The sequence below is a fragment of the Bos indicus x Bos taurus genome, chromosome 1 (assembly GCF_003369695.1).
Source record: "Bos indicus x Bos taurus breed Angus x Brahman F1 hybrid chromosome 1, Bos_hybrid_MaternalHap_v2.0, whole genome shotgun sequence".
NCBI classification, from domain to species: domain Eukaryota; kingdom Metazoa; phylum Chordata; class Mammalia; order Artiodactyla; family Bovidae; genus Bos; species Bos indicus x Bos taurus.
The window spans coordinates 98,827,855-98,847,454 of NC_040076.1; the positions used below are offsets into that span (position 1 = coordinate 98,827,855).

At 40.9% G+C, this 19,600-nt stretch overlaps 1 protein-coding gene across 4 annotated transcripts in view; it reads left to right on the forward strand.

The window, feature by feature from the left end:
* The window catches only part of GOLIM4 (golgi integral membrane protein 4), an 84,273-nt gene that overhangs the window by 38,975 nt on the left and 25,698 nt on the right, over nt 1–19,600 (forward strand). For 2 of the 4 annotated variants that reach the window (XM_027541851.1, XM_027541860.1), the window contains exons 2-7: nt 7,109–7,183; nt 8,406–8,455; nt 10,299–10,352; nt 12,139–12,289; nt 18,355–18,437; nt 18,970–19,053. In XM_027541851.1, coding sequence (XP_027397652.1) covers nt 7,109–7,183; nt 8,406–8,455; nt 10,299–10,352; nt 12,139–12,289; nt 18,355–18,437; nt 18,970–19,053 — 497 coding nt within the window. The remainder of the gene's footprint in view (nt 1–7,108; nt 7,184–8,405; nt 8,456–10,298; nt 10,353–12,138; nt 12,290–18,354; nt 18,438–18,969; nt 19,054–19,600) is intronic. The other 2 variants (XM_027541868.1, XM_027541877.1) reach the window with 1 other exon arrangement.

Sequence of the window (19,600 nt, forward strand, 5' to 3'; positions counted from 1 at the left end):
TGTGTTCAGGGAATAATGAGGCTGCTGTGGCTGGAGCAGAGGATGGACGATGGGGTGAAGCCTCATGAGGCTTTGGGCTTCATTCAAGGCGTGACAGGGAGCCACTGGAAAGTGTTGCCCCCAGGCCTGCAATACAAAGGTGTAATTTGGCAAAGGGAACTAACCACAGGACAGGGTTCTTTAATAATTCAATTCACACATACACTGTCGAGCAGACTGGAGATGTGGGATTGTACTGGAAGAAGTAAAACTGGAATGGGGTGAAAAGCCAAATCTGGACTTAACTGTTTAGGGGTTAGAGGTCCTAGTGGAGTCATGGGGAGGGAGCAGAGCTTGAGGAGACCTCGAGGAAAGATCGGGGCGGAGACACTGAAGGAGAGCCTTACGGGCACTGGAGTGGGGATCCTATGTGATCCTCAAAACGGTGATAATTGTCCCCCTTCTTTTGTCTTTGTACTTGTTTTATGTGGGTTGTTTTCTAGGGAGATATTTGATATTCTTTCTCAGACTTCATATGAAATGAAATGAAAGAGGGAAGGAAAGAAGGAAAAAAGATGATGTTGACTTTGTGTTAATTACTAACTTGTTCAGCAGAGGAGGGCAAGTTGGGTGGTTCCACCCCACTTCTGACTAATTAGAACCACAGTCAAAACTGTTCTTAAAGATAAATAACAATGATTTTAGGCCTAAAAATTCCAAATAAAATGAAACCTCAAAAGTATTGTGTTCTGAGAACTATGATGATTTTAGTTGATTTTCCTATTATGTCATTTGTCTTGCTATCCTAAAGATCTTCAGCCACAATTATCAAAGCATAGACTTGTTCATTTTAACTTTTGTCACCTGTAAAATGATAAAGACACTCACAAATCAGTGTTTTCACAAGTTGAACAGTGTGCCTGTCCTACCAAGACTCAGTTGTTTGTTTGTTTTTTAAATAAAGATAAAATTTTGTGTTATCATCAGGACTGAACGAAATTTCACAGAAATTCCAAAGAAACATTGCCCTCTTGGCTTAAGGTGTTAAAACGCTTAGCAGTGTTTTCTGTTTAATTTTAAAGTGTTGCTTTCTAATTCTGAATGGAAGCAGTTTACCCTAAAGTGTTATAGATGGTATGTTTTACCCTTAAGTGGATATACACGGGCTTCCCAGGTGGCTCAGAGGTAACGAATCCACCTGCAATGCAGGAGACACAGGAGATATGGGTTCGATCCTTGGGTTGGGAAGATCCCCTGGAGAAGGAAATGGCAACCCACTCCAGTATTCTTGCCTGGGAAATCCCGTAGACAGAGGACAGCTAATGTCTTTGTGCCTTTCGAATGGAAGTCAGTTAAAATGGAAAATTGCTGTAGGAAGCTGGTGTGTTTTTAAACTCTTGAGTGTGTTGAGAGAGGTATGAAAACTCTTTCCATTCTTGACTGCATGGAAAATATTAAACTCCTTGTCAGTAAGCAGAGGAGATGATGAGTATTGTGGGTTTTCATCTTTTTCATATGAGTTCTTGTGATTCACATCCTGTCCTGGTTACAGTATTGGTCTGCATTAGCGATCTTGAATGCCAAGACTGAACCATTATTTTTAAAATTATTTTTCCTGGAACCTGTTTGGTGCTTTGAGCGTATTCATTATATAAGTTTTTTGCTGCAAAAGTTCTAACAGTATGATTTCATCTTGACTGATGACCTCGACTTCAGAGTATAAATAGAAAAATAGAGATAAGTGACAAGGATTCATTAGCAATCCTCCTTCTAAGCAAAACAGTAAACCTACCTAGATAAATCACCAGCCGCAAAGCCTGGAGAATGTGTGTTAAAGAATTAAAGGTAGTGTGGGTATATGTGTGTGTTTAATTGATACAAACATTTTCTAGAAGAACTGTAAGAATACAAAGATTCCATCTGGTCTGTTTTGCTGCCCTTCAAGTTTTATTAAAATAGGCTTATAGGTTTTACTAAACTATTAGAAAGTATATTCACAACCCTCTCTCCTTTTTTAAGGGAAATTTTTTTTAAGTAACAAGAAACTGAGACCAATATTTTATTGCTGTTTCAAGTCTCTTCTCTCAATACATATGTTTATGTGTGTGTAAGTATAATTGCTTTGTTATTATTAGACTTTAATTGTAGGGTTGAAAGATCTCAGGGAATCACCTGATTCATTTTCTGGCACTTTTAAGCTATCACAGACAGATGAAAAAATATTTTAGTATTTTCTAGCATTTGCTCTGTGCCCTGCAGTGTTTGAAGCAGTTGATGTAAATTAACTCATTTAGCCCTGACATCCACCCAAAGGGATGGGCCCTGTTGTTATTCCCATGTGCCATATAAGGAAACTGAAGTGCAAAGAAGTTCAGCATCTTGCCCTGTAAGGACTGGATCATGAACTTGAACCCAGACACCAGAGTGTGTGCTTTTGATCGTTACATTCCCACCTTCCTCTTCTCTCTTTCTACTGGAAGTTCCATTTTTAAGGGTTAATTTTTACTCTCACTTTCCTTTACCTAACATGGTTTTCTCAGCCTGTAATGTTCCTTTTGTTTTCCTTTTTCTGAGCACTTCTCCAATCTTCCGTCAGTCACTACTGTTCCATTCTCTCACCTTCCTCCTCAGAGATATTCTGCAACTCTCAAACCATTTCTGAATTCTTAGGTTATGTATCAGGACTAGAAGCTGGCGCTTTAATAATGGCTTGACCAATTCTGAGTAAGTTAATATTAATAGTACAGTTACATCATGGTTTCTACACATACCCTGTATTCCTGTTTACCACATCTTTTTTCTGCTGCAATTTGCAAAAATACATTTTTCTTTTCTTAGGTTTTGCTATGAATGATGCCATTTTATGCATTCATGATCATGCCTCAGATTTCCCAAGACCTTTGATTGTGGACTATAATCCACAGATATATTCGCCTCTTTGTGGACATTGTATAGCATCTCTTTAGGTTATTTATGAAAGTTTCTAATTTTCATGTATCCTAGAATCTTCTAGCTGTTGAGACAAGCTAGAATTTACACATCAAATGTGTAAATTCCCATTCTGCACATAATTGTCAGACAGCTGTGTGATTAAGTTTGGTCGATGAGTACTTTGTACCAGCTGTTTGCATGTTATCCTCCTGACTGAATCGCAGGGAAGAGAGTAAAGCACAGAACCATGTTGCCCCCGTCCCCCAGTTCTCCTCATCCTATCCACCAACTCCCTGTGGACCCTCCACGCCAATGAAGATGCATTTCTGCAGATGCAGATGTGTTTTCTGCTTCCTAAACCAAAGATAAGCATTACATGATGACCAAGTACCACATAATGTTGAGTGATGCTGCTGTATTTTATTGTCAAGAATTTCACAGGATTATAATTTGTAAATGCAGCGTTTTCCCCACATTCTTACCTTCCCATGGTAATAGTTAATATTTAGAGTCTGAGGTGTCTGGGGATGATGATTAACAGTTCCCTCACAGATGTTTTCTTGACTGTGCTGCTGCTGCTGGGTTTTTTGTTGTTTTTATCTTGGGTGTTGCTAGCCTGCATTGTCTCCCCCTAGAGGTCCTGACCTCCATTCGGGAGCCCCTGCACTCAGGACCCCTGCTGCCACTTGGCTTCCTTTAGAGCAGGATCTTGACTACATTGCCTGTTTACCTTTCTTTGAAAGTGATGCACATGCTTGCTGAAGTTGTCCATGATACGTCCCGTTAGTGCACTCATTTAGCATAATAAAGGTATACTTAAGCCCTATTACCTGGCATGTTTATGTTCCTGTGAGCCACTGCCCAGACTGTGGGGACTTTGGCCAGTGGATTGGAGATGAGGGCGTGTTTTTTCTACCAGCTGGGAGCTTAGATGTTCTCATGGCATCCTGTTCTCACCTGTGTATATCATGACAACATTGTAATTTATGTTTCCCTGTAGGCTTCCCCCACCTGACTGAAAATTTCAGAGACTATGAGCACAAGGTTCTGGGCTTGGCTTGGTGAGGTTCCACAGCGCTAATCTTTGTTTTCTGTGCCTCATTCCAAATGTCATTTAAGATGGTAGCATCAGTACCAATCCAAGGAAACTCTTGGTTTAATAGACTTTTAGAAATTGGCCAAGAAATGTATATACTATACACCTGTATGTTTGAAAAACAATGTTGGAACCAGCCTTTTGGAAAACAGCCGCCTTTGGCCCAGTCCCATCACCTCTGCACTTTGTCCCTGTGCTGTCCTTCAGGAGCGCCTTTCTCCTGCGGTGCCCCCACCCACCTGATTGTTCTTCACTCTCAAAGCCAGCCAGGAGTCCCCCCTCGCTCCTCTTCCTTCCAGAGCTCACCCCCCTCTTTCACTGGGCTTAAATATACTTTTATTATGCCAAATGCAGTTAGCTCTGATTATTTAAAATTACTGAATCTATCTCCTGTGTTAGACTAGAGCTTCTTGAGGCCAAGGCCCATATCTATTCACTTTGTGTTTCTACTCGTATCCCAGTGCTGGGTAAAGTGGAGTTGGATGAGATCCCTTTATACTAACAGCACTGGAGGAGAGGGAAGGATCATGTGGTGAAGAAAATAGGGACCCAAGTGGAGAAAGGAAATGGGGCAGGGAGTTATTTGGGTGACTCTTGGGAGGCTGAGACGAGAGGGAAGATGAGTTTGGGGCAGGCCAGAGGAGACAACACCAGGCCAGTCTGGGTGGTGGCAGGCATTTTAACACTTGTGGACTGAGATGTAGAGGAGTAGGGGCTGTGGGAGTAGTAGATGGAGCCCTGGCAATAGCAGTTTTACATGGGAGGCAAGATGCGAGATGCAGTGTTGGGAGAAGGAGTAGGACCTTGGAGATGACGGCCATATTGGAAGAAGGACAGCCATAGCTGGCACCTGGCAGGGGGTGGGGGACTGGCAGTGGGGAAAGGTGGGGAGGAGGTTCAGGGAGGGGATTGCTGTGACCGTGGCAACTTTGGGTGGCCAGCAGTTTGGGGCAGTTGTACACACTTTGCCAACAAAGGTCCATCTAGTTGAAGCTATGGTTTTTCCAGTAGTCAGGTATGGGTGTGAGAGTTGGACTATAAAGAAAACTGAGCACCGAAGAATTGATGCTTTTGAACTGTGGTGTTGGAGATGACTCTTGAGAGTTCCTTGGACTACAAGGAAGTCAAACCAGTCAATCCTAAAGGAAATCAGTCCTGAATATTCATCGAAAGGACTGATGCTGAAGCTCCAATACTTTGGCCACCTGATGCGAAGAACTGACTCATTGGAAAAGACCCTGATACTGGGAAAGATTGAAGGCGAGAGGAGAAGGGGATGACAGAGGATGAGATGGTTGGATGGCATCACCTACTTGATGGGCATGAGTTTGGGTGGACTCCAGGATTTGAAGATGGACAGGGAAGCCTGGTGTGCTGTGGTTCATGGGATCACAAAGAGTCAGACACGACTCAGTGACTGAACTGAACTGACACACTTCATGGGATCACAAAGAGTCAGACATGACTCAGTAACTGAACCCACACACTGAAGGGTCAGTCAGTGATTGAAGATTGAATTGTATCTTAGGTAGCTGTGAGGAGCTGGAGGTGGTAAAAAGAACCCAGTGGCAAGCTTGGCTGAGCCTGCCAGGGAGTGAGGTCATCTGTGACCATAATGCTGAGCAAACAGGATTAAAGGGCACATCAGAAACTTGCTTTATCCTCTTCTCCTCTCCCCTGTTCCAACCACTACCCTGTGGGCTTGAGTTGTCTGTCCCTGCATGAAATCTAAGACAGACTTCACTATACTTTGTATCAGCTTCTCTCAGATTAAAAAAAATTTTTTTTTCCTCAATAACTTTTATCGATAAATACAGTCTTGGTTTAGTAATATCTGGCCTAGTCCAGTATAATAATACTTTTTTTTTTCATTAAAGGTAAAACCTCTCTTGCAGCTCCTGTTTCCTGGAGATGTGCAGCCTGTAGTGAGGGAGGAAGTACCCAGGGGCTTCTCTCTGTTTTTCCCCTAAATCATTATCACTCCCTGCTCCCCTCACCAGATAACTCCCACTTCTTCAGAATAGACGGTGGAGGTGGGCTTGGTAAAGTGCAGGAAGGTCCTGTGGCATGACATCAGCTTGCCTAGGGTTTCCTGCCATGGCAGATGTCAATCCTGTGGGCTTCCCAGGTGGCTCAGCGGTAAAGAACCTGCCTGCCCAGCCAGAGATGCAAGTTCAAGCCCAGGTCGGGAAGATCCCCTGGAGTAGGAAACGGCAACCCACTCGTTTTCTTGCCTGAAAAATTCCATGGACAGAAGAGCCTGGCAGACTATAGTCCACAGTGTAGCAGAGTCAGACACAGCTGAACATGCAGGCATGGCACAGGTTATAGGCTCTTCAGTGGGGACAGTCTCCCTCCTTCGTCTCTGTGGCCCTCTCACCTATATTTTCTCTGACATGGGGAATACACCTCCTTTTTCAGCAAACCTTAGTATGCTGTTGCGTTTTCCACACACACCCTCTGCTCAGCTCATTCAGCTGCTGTTCTGTGCTCAGTCCTGTCCAACTCAGTGACGCAGTGGTCTATGGCCCACCAGCCTCCTCTGTCCCTGGAATTTTCCAGACAAAAATACTGGAGCGGGTGCCATTTCCTACTCCAGGGGATCTTCCCAACCCAGGAGTGGAATCCGTGTCAGGCAGCTCTAATGCACTGTCAGCTCACGTTGACTTGGCAGCACTTATGGGATCTCTGGGTGTAAATATTCTCCTAGTGCCTGAAAGTGAGGTGGGAGCTGGACACACAGATGGGGGTAAATGCCGTGCAGATGGTGGCTGAAATGTGGAGAGTGGACACGCTCGTCCAACGGGAGACAGGGAACCCCACAGAGACTCACATTCCAGAAGCGGGAGAACAAGGAACTGGCCAAGAAGGTGGAAGCCTCTTGCACAGTGTTGTTTCTACAGAGGGGCAGACCGTATAGGAGTCAGCTGAGTACTACGTCTATTATTGTTTCCATCTTTTACCCAGGTTAAAGGTGTGCATTTTCATTTTAATTGTGAAAGGACTCTAAACTATCTTCTTCCTGTTTTGAAAATTGATGTTGATTTTACTTTAGAATTTCTGATTTATTGAAGATAAGTTTTCAACGTTTTTTTTTTCCAGTTGTGTATGAACACAGATCAAGATTGGAGAAATCCTTGCAAAAGGAAAGACTTGAACATAAGAAAGCAAAGGAAGGTAAATAAATAATGTAATTCGTGTTTTACGTTTTTTATGCTCTTCTTTGAAGTATTATGTATTTGCTTTACTGTTTTTTTCCTTAGAAATTCTTCAAATCACCCGAAGTCCGTCAAGCAATATGCTATACATTGTGCAAGAAAATAATTCCTGCTCAAGATTGGATTTAGAATTTTTCATTTAGTTTGTGCCTCTTTGGGGTCATTCATATATTAGTTATATGCATTACTTTAGAAATAGCACACAGTTTTTCGTTTGAATATCGTATATCTATTAACATCTGTTAACAGACATCTGGGAAAGTAATACCATGCAGTCCAGAATATGACAAACTTTATGTATACATATATATATATGCATTTATAGCATAATCGATTTCAATCTCATTGCATGACATCTTTTAAGTTATAGACCTGTTTTTCTCTTGTGCTAAAGACTTTATTGGCATAGCCGATTGGTTTGTTTTGAAAAATAAACATTTAGCACAGGTGTCAAATAAAAATCAATGCTGTTGATTTTTATCAGAATTTTTCTATAAAGCATGGACTTTGTATAGCTTGTGATTTGGAGTTACCTGCATTCTTATTTTCATTTATTCAACTTTTTGGTTAAATATTAGATTGAAGTGGTGTTTTGTCTGATTACTTTGGTATGGGGTAGAAGAAGGGAGAACAGAGGAGGACAGTGTGAGCTGGAATGTTTTACTGGGAAGTTTTAAGATTATTAAAATGCTCTGATAGGGTTTGGATTTTCCTTGTCTTCAAATGCAGGGTGATTTTGTAGAGCCATCTAGTGGATAATAAAGCTTTAAGAGCATTAAAGATGGTTTCCATGGCTTGAGTTCCTTTTCAGGTCCTGAATGATTTTAGTGTGCCATCTAGTGGCTGGCAATAAATCATCTCTGTCCTTAGGTGCACTGCATGGTTTTGGTTTTTTTCTCCTTCATTTCAAGGTGAGTTCATCACCAAGTCCACACTCTAAATGCACTTTTAGTCAGTTGACTATAGTGTGTATTTTGTTGATGCAAGATTCCCAACTTTAAGGTATGGAGGAAAACTTTTCAAGCATTAAAAGACAAAATAAAGTATATCATCAAGTAGATTGTTTAGGTCTGAGTAAAATGTGCCCTTGTTTTTTTAGATGTTTAAAAATGCCACAGTGAATTAACTTATACTAATAGAGTTAATTAATGTAATTATGTTCTCCATTTTGTATTTTCTAGATTTTCTGGTTTATAAATTAGAAGCACAAGAAACACTGAATAAGGGAAGGGTAAGTTGTTTTTTTCTCCCTTAGTTTTTTATTTCACAAAACTTGACGGGGGGGAAATAAAGTCTCCAAACATTTTACTCTGTTGATCATTAGGACTGAAATACATCTCCCTCCATCCTTTCCTTCCTTCCTTCCCCAAAAAAATTCTAAGAGGAAGACCTTAAAAATTGTTCCTTTAAAACCTACCTTCCTTTGCTTATCACATTATTGGCAATAGTGATAAATTGAAAATATCCTTAATATTCACAATAAAGAGATTCCTTTATTTATTCATCCGTAGTCTCTCTTTTCTATAGAATGTGATATTTAGTTTGATTTGCCTTTGCACCATGTTACTGTCACTTGCAGAGACATTACTGTGTAATGTCTAACACAATACCTGGTCTAGAGTTCACATGTTCAAATGTTCAAAAACATCTGTAAAATGAATAGATAAATAAATGATATTGACATTTTAAAAAAGTTTTTAAGTCCAAATTAACTAGGGAAAAACACTTTTTTCTCTTACTCTAAGAAAAACATACAAGTATTGGTTGACAAAAGCATTGGTGTTGTGGGGCATTAAAACTAAGAAGAGTCGGTTCCTTGAATAACTAGGAGGTTACTGGCTTTTCACTCTTATCTTGCATTTTTAAAACCTAGTCAAAATCGTGTGTGTTCTGTTGTGCATTTTGTCATGTAATATATTACAAATTAAAGTGGTAAAGTGATAAAAATAAAGTGTTAAAGCAAAAATGTGGTCCATTTTAGAAGTTGCAAGAACATGAAAGAAATAAATGAAGCTGTGCTTATACTGCCGATGGTGTAAAGTAAGAGGCGGTGCACGTAAGACAGAAAAACACAGCAGCCTGGGGAGAGAAAACTGGCAGGTGTGGTTTGTACACTGACCCGCTGTGGCTGCCCAGGACTGGACATGTGTGAGCTCCAAATGTGAAGATGCTCCACTGGTACATAAGAACACACTGCTGGAGCACGGAGTTCAGCTGGACACTAAAGCTCAGGGTTCTGTCCTGGCTCTGCTACTAAAGGAGATATTTGCCCTAGGCCTGTTCCTTAGCCTTTCTGTTTCTCTCTGTGAGCTGGCGCTGTAGTAAAGAATCTGCCTGCAATACAGGAGATGCAAGAGACGTGGATTCAATCCCTGGGTGGGGAAGATCTCCTGGAGGAAGAAATGGCAACCCACTCCAGTGTTCTTGCCCTAAAAATTCCATGGACAGAGGAGCCTGGAGGGCTGTAGTCACTGGGATCACAGAGTCAGACATGACTGAGTACACACACACAGTCAGACATGACTGAGTACACACACACGGTCAGACATGACTGAGTATACACACGCACGCACAATGTATGTAGAATTTCTTACCCATGGAAACTCAAGGAAGAAAAGTGGCTTTTCTCTCCCTTTCTGGAACCCATTCTAAGCTTATAAGGCCTGGTCTCTGCTGGTTTCTCTCCTGTTCCTCTTGGAGCACCAGGCACAAGGTACCAGCCATATGCGGTGCTGTGTCTCAGGACAAGCTCTCCTCTGCCTCTGGCCTCAGTTTTTCTTCTGAATATGAGAGTGGAAGTAAATCACCTCCAAGAGCCCTTTCAAACTGTGGTTTTATAATTCCATGCCCTGCTTTTTCACCATTAAAGTCTAGCAAACTTAGAGGAATGTAAAACTTCATTTCTACTATGAAGTAAAGAGAGGACCTAAGAAGCATCCTGGCTCCAGCTTAGAATTCATTTTTACTTACACACGTGAACAAGTGAAAACCTTTCATTAAGAGTTTTAAGTTCTGTTTAACAAAAGAGCCAAATGTGTTATCTTTTTGTTAATTATTTGCTTTTCAATTTACAGCAAGATTCTAATAGCAGGTACAGTGCATTGAATGTCCAACATCAGATGCTGAAGGTGAGTAATTTAGACATATTCTTCATGAATGAATGAAGGGGTTAACTAAGTAACTTATGTGATTAAGGAAAGTTTACAGAAAATTGATTTGTACCATAATATGGTATAATAAAGTCATTTTTGGCTAAAGGTGATATATAATTATAATGCTCCATTATGTTTATCACCTGATTACAAAGGACATATTTAACTCATTATTCATTTTCTTATAAATCAGGGTCTCTGGTCACTTAATTTTTGAGTTTGTTCTTTGTCCTTTAAGGATTTTCATTTGTTTTTATCTACTTTCTCAGAGTGGTTTTTCTTGAAATTTTTTTTTTTTGTAATCTTAGACACAGTGGAGGCAGTAGAAGTATTAGAATGCTGTCTTCCTGTTACTAATGTGTCATAAGTGGCCCACTTACACAGGAGCACAATTGATATTTAAAGATATTCCTTCCTTGGTTCTTGGATAAAACTCATTGTTGTGTGTCAGGAAGACTGAAGAAAAGAGAGAGAGAGATGCACTGTTTGTGTCAGGCCAGAAGAGATGAGCAGCGGTTATTATGCCAGCCACACAGCAGGAACTCTATGCCGTTGTCTCCAACAACCAGTGCCCAGCTTTTTGTTTGGTGTTCTTTGCTCCTGTATCAGTAGGGTGTATGCCTTTTATTGAAACCAGAATCTTTACTATTCTCAGGAAAGCAATACATGAATTAAAGTAGACCACCCATTCACATTAAGCATTTGGAGACTATAGAATTTATCTAGGTTGTGATTACAGTATTATAATCTTGAGTAGTATAAGAATCATTTTTACAAATAATTGATTTCTTTTACATCCCCCAAAGGGAAAAAAGTCTTTTTTTTCCCCTTCTTTAAACTGGGTTACCAGAAAGGCTGATAATCAAAGAAGGGAAATAAAAAACATTGCTGGGAAAACATCAGATTGAAAGGCAGTCTAGAGGCTCCATGGAGGGGTAATTTTTCCATTAGCTTTACCTAGTTTCCACAGTAACTTGAGTCCCTGGGAATTTCCCCAGATCCCTTCCTTTTCCATCACTCTTGTAAACTTCCAACTTCTTGTTGTTCACATTAATGTTAAAAATTAAGGGAAAAATTATTTTGGCCACGATCCCAAACTATTCATTTGAAATGGAAAGGAAATGGAAAAGAGCTGCACAGATTTAAAGCAGTCAGGAAAATGAAGCCTACTTCATCTGTGCTTACTTTCTTACAAGAGAAATGCTGTGCTATCGAGAGACAGACTGATTTAGAGAATGCGTTAGTGCAAATTCTCTGTGCCCAACGCACAGTGAGGCCAAACAAACCAAACCATCAAAGTTTGGAGCAGAGCAAGGTTTATTGCAGAGCCATGAAAGAGATTGGTAGCTCATGCCCTAAAAAGCCCCCAGGCTCCCCCAAGGGTTTGGCAGAGCATTTTTAAAAGCCAGGTGAGGGAGGGGGGTTGCAGGGTCTGTGATCAGCTTTTGCACAAGTGTCTGATTGGTTGACAGTGAGGTAGCAGGGTGGTGTCACAGGAGTTAGCATTGTCAGTCCTTAGGCTCCAGGAGGCCTGAGGCTGTATGCTCAGAGTCATCAAGCAGTTAACATCTTCCATTTGGAAGGCAGGGGGATGGTTTCACATCTACAAAACAACTCAGGAAATGGGCATCAAATACTGTTATCTAGGTACTTCAGAGAGGAGCTAAAGCAGAGGATACAGGTTAGGCCTGTCCCAGGAAAGCCCCATGTGGCCCTGCTCAGTTACAAATGTATATCCCTGCTCAAATTTTCATCTTTGCAGAGTCAACACGAGGAGCTAAAGAAGCAACACAGCGACTTGGAAGAGGAACACCGCAGACAAGGAGAAGACTTCAGTAGGACATTTAATGACCACAAGCAGAGATACCTGCAGCTGCAGCAGGAGAAAGAACAAGAGCTTTCTAAGCTAAAAGGTATTTGGAAACCTAATGAGCCAGTGTGCGTGGAAATGAATACTCATATTAATGTTTGAATGGAACAATAGACTCTTGTTTGCTTGGTGATTTATTTACATCACATGTAGTATTTTACCAGCTACTTCTTTATGATATTTCACACTGATCTCTCTGGTTTGTTTAGGGAAACAGTAAAGAACACTTAGTGTTTCTCAATGGGATATATTGGTCTTGTTGGGCAAGACAGTTCTTTTTGTGCATTGTGAGACATTTAGCATCTCTGACCCCACCCACAGAATGCCACTAGTGCTCCCCAGTCACCGTGATAGGTTTCCAGATCTCCACTGGGGCACAAAGACTCTGTTGATCACTTATGGTCACTTCAAAAAGTTCAGGCTCTGAAGTCTGCCTGCCCTGGTGAATCAATGACTAGTTTTATGACCATTGGCAAGTTGTATAAATCTCCACAGACTCAATTGTCCTCATCTGTAAAAGTGGGATATTCATTAAAAGTATTAACCTTATAGAGTTGGTATGAGGATTAAATTATGCAAAGCACCTAATACAATTACTCGTACATGGTAAACCTTCAATATATGCTAACCACCATAAATATCAGTACCAGGTATTTTCATAGTAATATGAAATGAAATACATCACTTCTGAGTACATATGAGTTCTGAAAAAGGGCAACAGCATATTCTACAGTCACCTATTCGGTCCTGAATAAGTTTGAAGTGTGAGCTTTGGTTTAAAAAGGTACATGGTGCTTACATAAACAAAGATGAAATCAGAGTAAGGTCTTCTATAATCTAGTTAATTGTACTGTGCCTAACAATTTCCTGGTTTTATGTAAAACGTCGTCATAGAAATCTGCTGTGTGATAGGTCTTTTGGACTTTCTGCACTTTTCTTTTGCTATGCTTTGTCTCTCAGTATTCCAAAATAATAGGTTAATAATGGTATTCCAAAATAATAGGAATACATTGTAAGTATTTTCTAGGTGCCAGACCTTGGCATACTTCACATACTTTAGTTCATTTAATTTTAGTGAGAGGCTTAAAAGGCATGTTATCTTATGTCTACTCTATATTTACGCCTTTCTTTGAAACTCAGTCCACGTGTAGTAAAATTTTATCAAGAAATCAGAACTGTGGAAAATAGGAGGACACTGGTATGTGAGTTCTGCATACTCAGACAATTCAAGCCTGATGGCTGGTCTGAACATCCTGGGATCCAGAACAAAAGGAGAAGTACAGTCAGTTCTGGGACTCTTGTCATCAGAAGAGAGAATCTCCCAATATCTTGGAGGGTGAGAGAGAGACTGAGACAGAAACACGGAGAGAGAGAGAGAGCAGTATTTTTGGTACCAGTTAATATTTGGAAGCAAGGTCTGATGCTGTAAAGAGCAATATTGCATAGGAACCTGGAATGTTAGGTCCATGAATCAAGGCAAATTGGAAGTGGTCAAACAGGAGATGGCAAGAGTGAATGTCGACATTCTAGGAATCAGTGAACTCAAATGGACTGGAATGGGTGAATTTAACTCAGATGACCATTATATCTACTACTGTGGGCAGGAATCCCTTAGAAGAAATGGAGTAGCCATCCTGGTCAACAGAAACGTCTGAAATGCAGTACTTGGATGCAATCTCAAAAACGACAGAATGATCTCTGTTTATTTCCAAGGCAAACCACTCAATATCACAATAATCCAAATCTATGCCCCAAACAATAACGCTGAAGAAGCTGAAGTTGAATGGTTCTATGAAGACCTACAAGACCTTCTAGACAACACCCCAAAAAGATACCCTTTTCATTATAGGGAACTGGAATGCAAAAGTAGGAAGCCAAGAAATACCTGGAATAACAGGCAAATTTGGCCTTGGAATAAGGAATGAAGCTGGGCAAAGGCTAATAGAGTTTGGCCAAGAGAATGCACTGATCATAGCAAACACCTTCTTCCAAAATATAGGCGAAGACTCTACACATGGACATCACCAGATGGTCAACACTGAAATCAGATTGATTATATTCTTTGCAGCCAAAGATGGAGAAGCTCTATACAGTCAGCAAAAACAAGACTGGGAGCTGACTGTGGCTCAGATCATGAACTCCTTATTGCCAAATTCAGACTGAAATTGAAGAAAGTAGGGAAAACCACTAGACCATTCAGGTATGACCTAAATCAAATCCCTTATGATTATACAGTGGAAGTGAGAAATAGATTTAAGGGCCTAGATCTGATAGATGGAGTGCCTGATGAACTATGGATGGAGCTTCGTAACATTGTACAGGAGACAGGGATCAAGACCATCCCCATGGAAAAGAAATGCAAAAAAGCAAAATGGCTGTCTGGGAGGCCTTACAAATAGCTGTGAAAAAAGAAAAGTGAAAAGCAAAGGAGAAAAGGAAATATATAAGCATCTGAATGCAGAGTTCCAAAAAATAGCAAGAAGAGATAAGAAAGCCTTCCTTAGCGATCAATGCAAAGAAATAGAGGAAAACAACAGAATGGGAGAGACTAGAGATCTCTTCAAGAAAATTAGAGATACCAAGGGGACATTTCATGTAAAGATGGGCTCAATAAAGGACAGAAATGGTATGGACCTAACAGAAGCAGAAGATATTAAGAAGAGGTGGCAAGAATACACAGAAGAACTGTACAAAAAAGATCTTCACGACCCAAATAATCATGATGGTGTGATCACTCACCTAGAGCCAGACATCCTGGAATGTCAAGTCAAGTGGGCCTTAGAAAGCATCACTACGAACAAAGCTAATGGAGGTGATGGAATTCCAGTTGAGCTATTTGAAATCCTGAAAGATGATGCTGTGAAAGTGCTGCACTCAATATGCCAGCAAATTTGGAAAACTCAGCAGTGGCCACAGGACTGGGAAGGGTCAGTTTTCATTCCAATCCCAAAGAAAGGCAATGCCAAAGAATGCTCAAACTACCACACAGTTGCACTCATCTCACACACTAGGAAAGTAATGCTCAAAATTCTCCAAGCCAGGCTTCAGCAATATGTGAACCGTGAACTTCCAGATGATCAAGCTGGTTTTCAAAAAGGCAGAGGAACCAGAGATCAAATTGCCAACATCCGCTGGATCATGGAAAAAGCAAGAGAGTTCCAGAAAAACATCTATTTCTGCTTTATTGACTATGCCAAAGCCTTTGACTGTGTGGATCACAATAAACTGTGAAAAATTCTGAAAGAAATGAGAATACCAGACCACCTGACCTGCCTCTTGAGAAACCTATATGCAGGTTAGGAAGCAACAGTTAAAACTGGACATGGAACAACAGACTGGTTCCAAATAGGAAAAGGAGTACATCAAGGTTGTATATTGTCACCCTGCTTATTTAACTTCTATGTAGAGTACATCATGAGAAACGCTGGGCTGGAAGAAGCATAAGCTGGAATCAAGATTGCTGGGAGAAATATCAATAACTTCAGATATGCAGATGACACCACCCTTATGGCAGAAAGTGAAGAGAAACTAAAAAGCCTCTGTGAAAGAGGAGAGTGAAAAAGTTGGCTTAAAGCTCAACATTCAGAAAACGAAGATCATGGCATCTGGTCCCATCACTTCATGGGAAATAGATGGGGAAACAGTGGAAACAGTGTCAGACTTTATTTTTTTGGACTCCAAAATCACTGCAGATGGTGATTGCAGCCATGAAATTAAAAGACACTTACTCCTTGGAAGAAAAGTTATGACCAACGTAGATAGCATATTGAAAAGCAGCGACATTACTTTGCCAACGAAGGTCCGTCTAGTCAAGGCTATGGTTTTTCCTGTGGTCATGTATGGATGTGAGAGTTGGACTGTGAAGAAAGCTGAGTGCCGAATAATTGATGCTTTTGAACTGTGGTGTTGGAGAAGACTCTTGAGAGTCCCTTGGACTGCAAGGAGATCCAACCAGTCCACCCTAAAGGAGATCAGTCCCGGGTGTTCTTTGGAAGGAGTGATGCTAAAGCTGAAACTCCAGTACTTTGGCCACCTCATGCGAAGAGTTAACTCATTGGGAAAGACTCTGATGCTGGGAGGGATTGGGGGCAGGAGGAGAAGGGGACGACAGAGGATGAGATGGCTGGATGGCATCACTGACTCGATGGACCTGAGTCTGAGTGAGCTCCGGGAGTTGGTGATGGACAGGGAGGCCTGGTGTGCTGCAATTCATTGGGTCGCAAAGAGTCGGACACAACTGAGCGACTGAACTGAACTGACTATTTGGAAGACATCTCATAGAAATTTTAAACAACTTAATATGGAAGTGCCTTTGATGACACTTCTAAGTGATTTTCACATCGGCAGTTTTGTTTGATCATGGTCCCTGACAGTAAATTGTGATAGACGAGGCTCTGTCATGGCAAACCATGTTGTGTGTAGTCCAAGTGATCTTTGGTAGATTAATGTGACATGAGGAGGGAGTTTAGAATTTAGAATATGGATAACGAGTTGATACCATGTAAGCTTAGATGATTCTCATCATTATGGTTATAAGAAGAGCTGACACTCAATAAATGTTTGCCATGTGTCAGTACTGGGTGAAACTCTTCATGCAGGTATCTTCTTTAAGCCTTATAACAACCTGGCAGGTAGGCATTATATTTAACCCAGTTCAACAAATGAAGAAATTGAGGCCTGCAAAAGTTAAGTAACTTACGGTCACACAGCAAAGGCACAGGAGACACTGTCCTTAAGGTTATAAACTGAATTCCTTTAAAAGTCAGCCGTGTATTTCAACTGCATGTGTGCGTGTGTAGACTGAAGGCCCATCCAGCCTGTGACACACTTGGGGTCCTCTTGGATTGCTGCTGGTGTCCCGTTTGATGTTTGAGAAAATCTGCTGTTACAAATAGGTGGACAACCACTAGCGACATTCTCACCTTCTTCTTGATCTCTTTCCAAATGTGTCATAAAGCCAGTGCCCAGGGATCAAGCAGGGACTCTTAACGGAGTGAAAGCGGGCAGAGAATATGAGGCGGCGTGGTGACCGGCAGTTTTCTGCAGTGCTCACTGCCACCCTGGAGACAGTAAAGTTTTGCCTGCAGGGAGTGGCTGCCACTCTGGGGACAGTTTGCCCAGCACCGTGCAGGCCCACGCCTGCTGCTGTCCCAGCATCGTTCTAAAACAGCACCCCTTTCACTGTCGACAATATCTCCCATTGGAAAATGAATCATATGGTCACCCAGCTGCCATTTAACTTCTGCTGAGAATTGGCCTGATGTTGCCAGAATCTTATGAGACCCAGCTTCTTGATTTTTACTTGGTGACAGCCCTTCAAATGTGGAAGACACTGTATGTTGGCTAACACCTGCAGGGGCCAAAAAAAAAAAGTCTGTGTGTTGGCCCAGGGGCTACCAGTTCATAACAGATAATCTCCAGATACAGAAAATGTGGGGAAATTACCAAGAGGCTGTTCCGCGAATTGTAGGGCTTGTGGCTGGGGAGGTTTTAAGACTTCACTGTGATCACTGCAGTCTCACATTGTAACTGTGCAAAGAATTGTCCAGTAGCTATTGGAGGAAGAGTTTAGACCAGTCAAGAACTCGATTGTGGGAGAAAGAAAATACATTTAGAATTTTTGAGCAGATGAGGTGTCTGTCTCTTGTTTCTTGAGTTGCTTTTGTAACTGAAATCCCTTTGAAGGACTGTGGAAATTATTCATGGCTATGAGAGAGGCAGTTTGTGCTTTTTGATAGCTTCATTTTTAATTTATGGTGAGACTAAAATCTTAGATGACCCCTACCCATTACATTTCATTCCTAGGGGTTTGCTTATTAACAAAAATATTTCATTTTTAGCTCAGGAGTAATTAAAAATCCTTAACTTCTATGCCAGATAGCTTGTTTAAGCATATTTAAACCACTGAGCCAGATTGTATTGGGTTGTCCAACTGAATCTATGCCACATCCCAAAATGGTGCTAAGTTTTGTTGATTTGGAGTATTGTACTGTCAAAGTTCAAAACGATCTTTGAAAAAGTTATGTGAGGCTTTAGATAGGAAAATAATAGAATCAAGAGCCTGAAAGGCCCAGGGCTTTATGCATGATTTTCCTTTTTCTAAAATAGAAACCGTGTACAATCTGAGAGAAGAGAACAGACAGCTGAGGAGAGCGCATCAGGACATGCACACACAGCTGCAAGATGTCAAGGTAAAACAGCAACAACAACAACCTAAAAACCCCAGCATTTGATTGATTTGTGTTTGCCTGCTTTACTTTGTAGTGACTTAAAAGTTGTTCACTACTTGACCTGCTTTACAATCCACACTGTTGTTTTGGGCTTTTGTGGAAAGTGAACCTGCCCATTACTTCTTGTGCATTGTAAGCTAAAGAATGATCTGGAAATCTCAGCGTTTGCATTAGCACTGGAATGATTCTTTTGCCACGTGGTTGAATCTTAATAAGCTTTTTATTTGAAAAGGTTTATTAATAACTAAAGGTATTTTTCTTCCTGTTTTGATTTCCTTGTAAGTGATTATGATTTTTGGGTAACACATTTTAGATTGTGGATTACCACCTTAACCATGGTCTTCCCTCTGCAAAGATTTTTGAACTTATCAAATGCTACAACAACAAACAAGCCAGCAAGTGAGCAGTGTTTGGGTGGCCATACCACTACCTGCCCAAGAGGAGTTTGTCCCAGAATGTCAAAACTCAACATGTAAAATTCTTTTTTGTGTAGCAACAGCATAAGAATTTACTCTCCGAGCATGAGCAACTTGTAGTGACTTTGGAAGACCACAAGAGTGCACTAGCTGCTGCACAGGTTAGAAGGGTAGCAGCCTCTCTGGGTTCTTTTTAAGTCTGCTTAACATTTCTGAATTCCTCTGTGCATGCAGTCTCTTAAAGGCCAGTCTTCGCTGAGTTCCTTAGGACAGAGCTTTCCTTATCCTGAAGATCATGCATGCTTTCAAAACTCAATCAAGAGAATATTAAGTAAAGCTTTGATTTTTTTTCCTTTTCTTTTTTTTTTTCTGCACTGGCAGTGTGGTTCATATGACTTTTTCTACCCTCCACCAACTCCTACATGCAGTAGTCTAATACTTGTCTAAGTCAGAGAATTCATCCCACATATGTGGTTTTTTCCACTATATAGACCTATGTAGACTCTTGCTATACTATCTGCAGGATTTTATATGCTAAGTACCTAAATAAATCATTGTAAAACTCTATATTTTACTCCTCCTTCCCTTGCTCCCGGCTTTACGCCTGCATACACTCCTTTTGGGCCTAGGCTTATGTGTTGTTAGGTCAAATTACAGGAAATAAGAAATCTCAGGTAAATAGAGAAGGAAAACCAGAGTCGTAAGTTT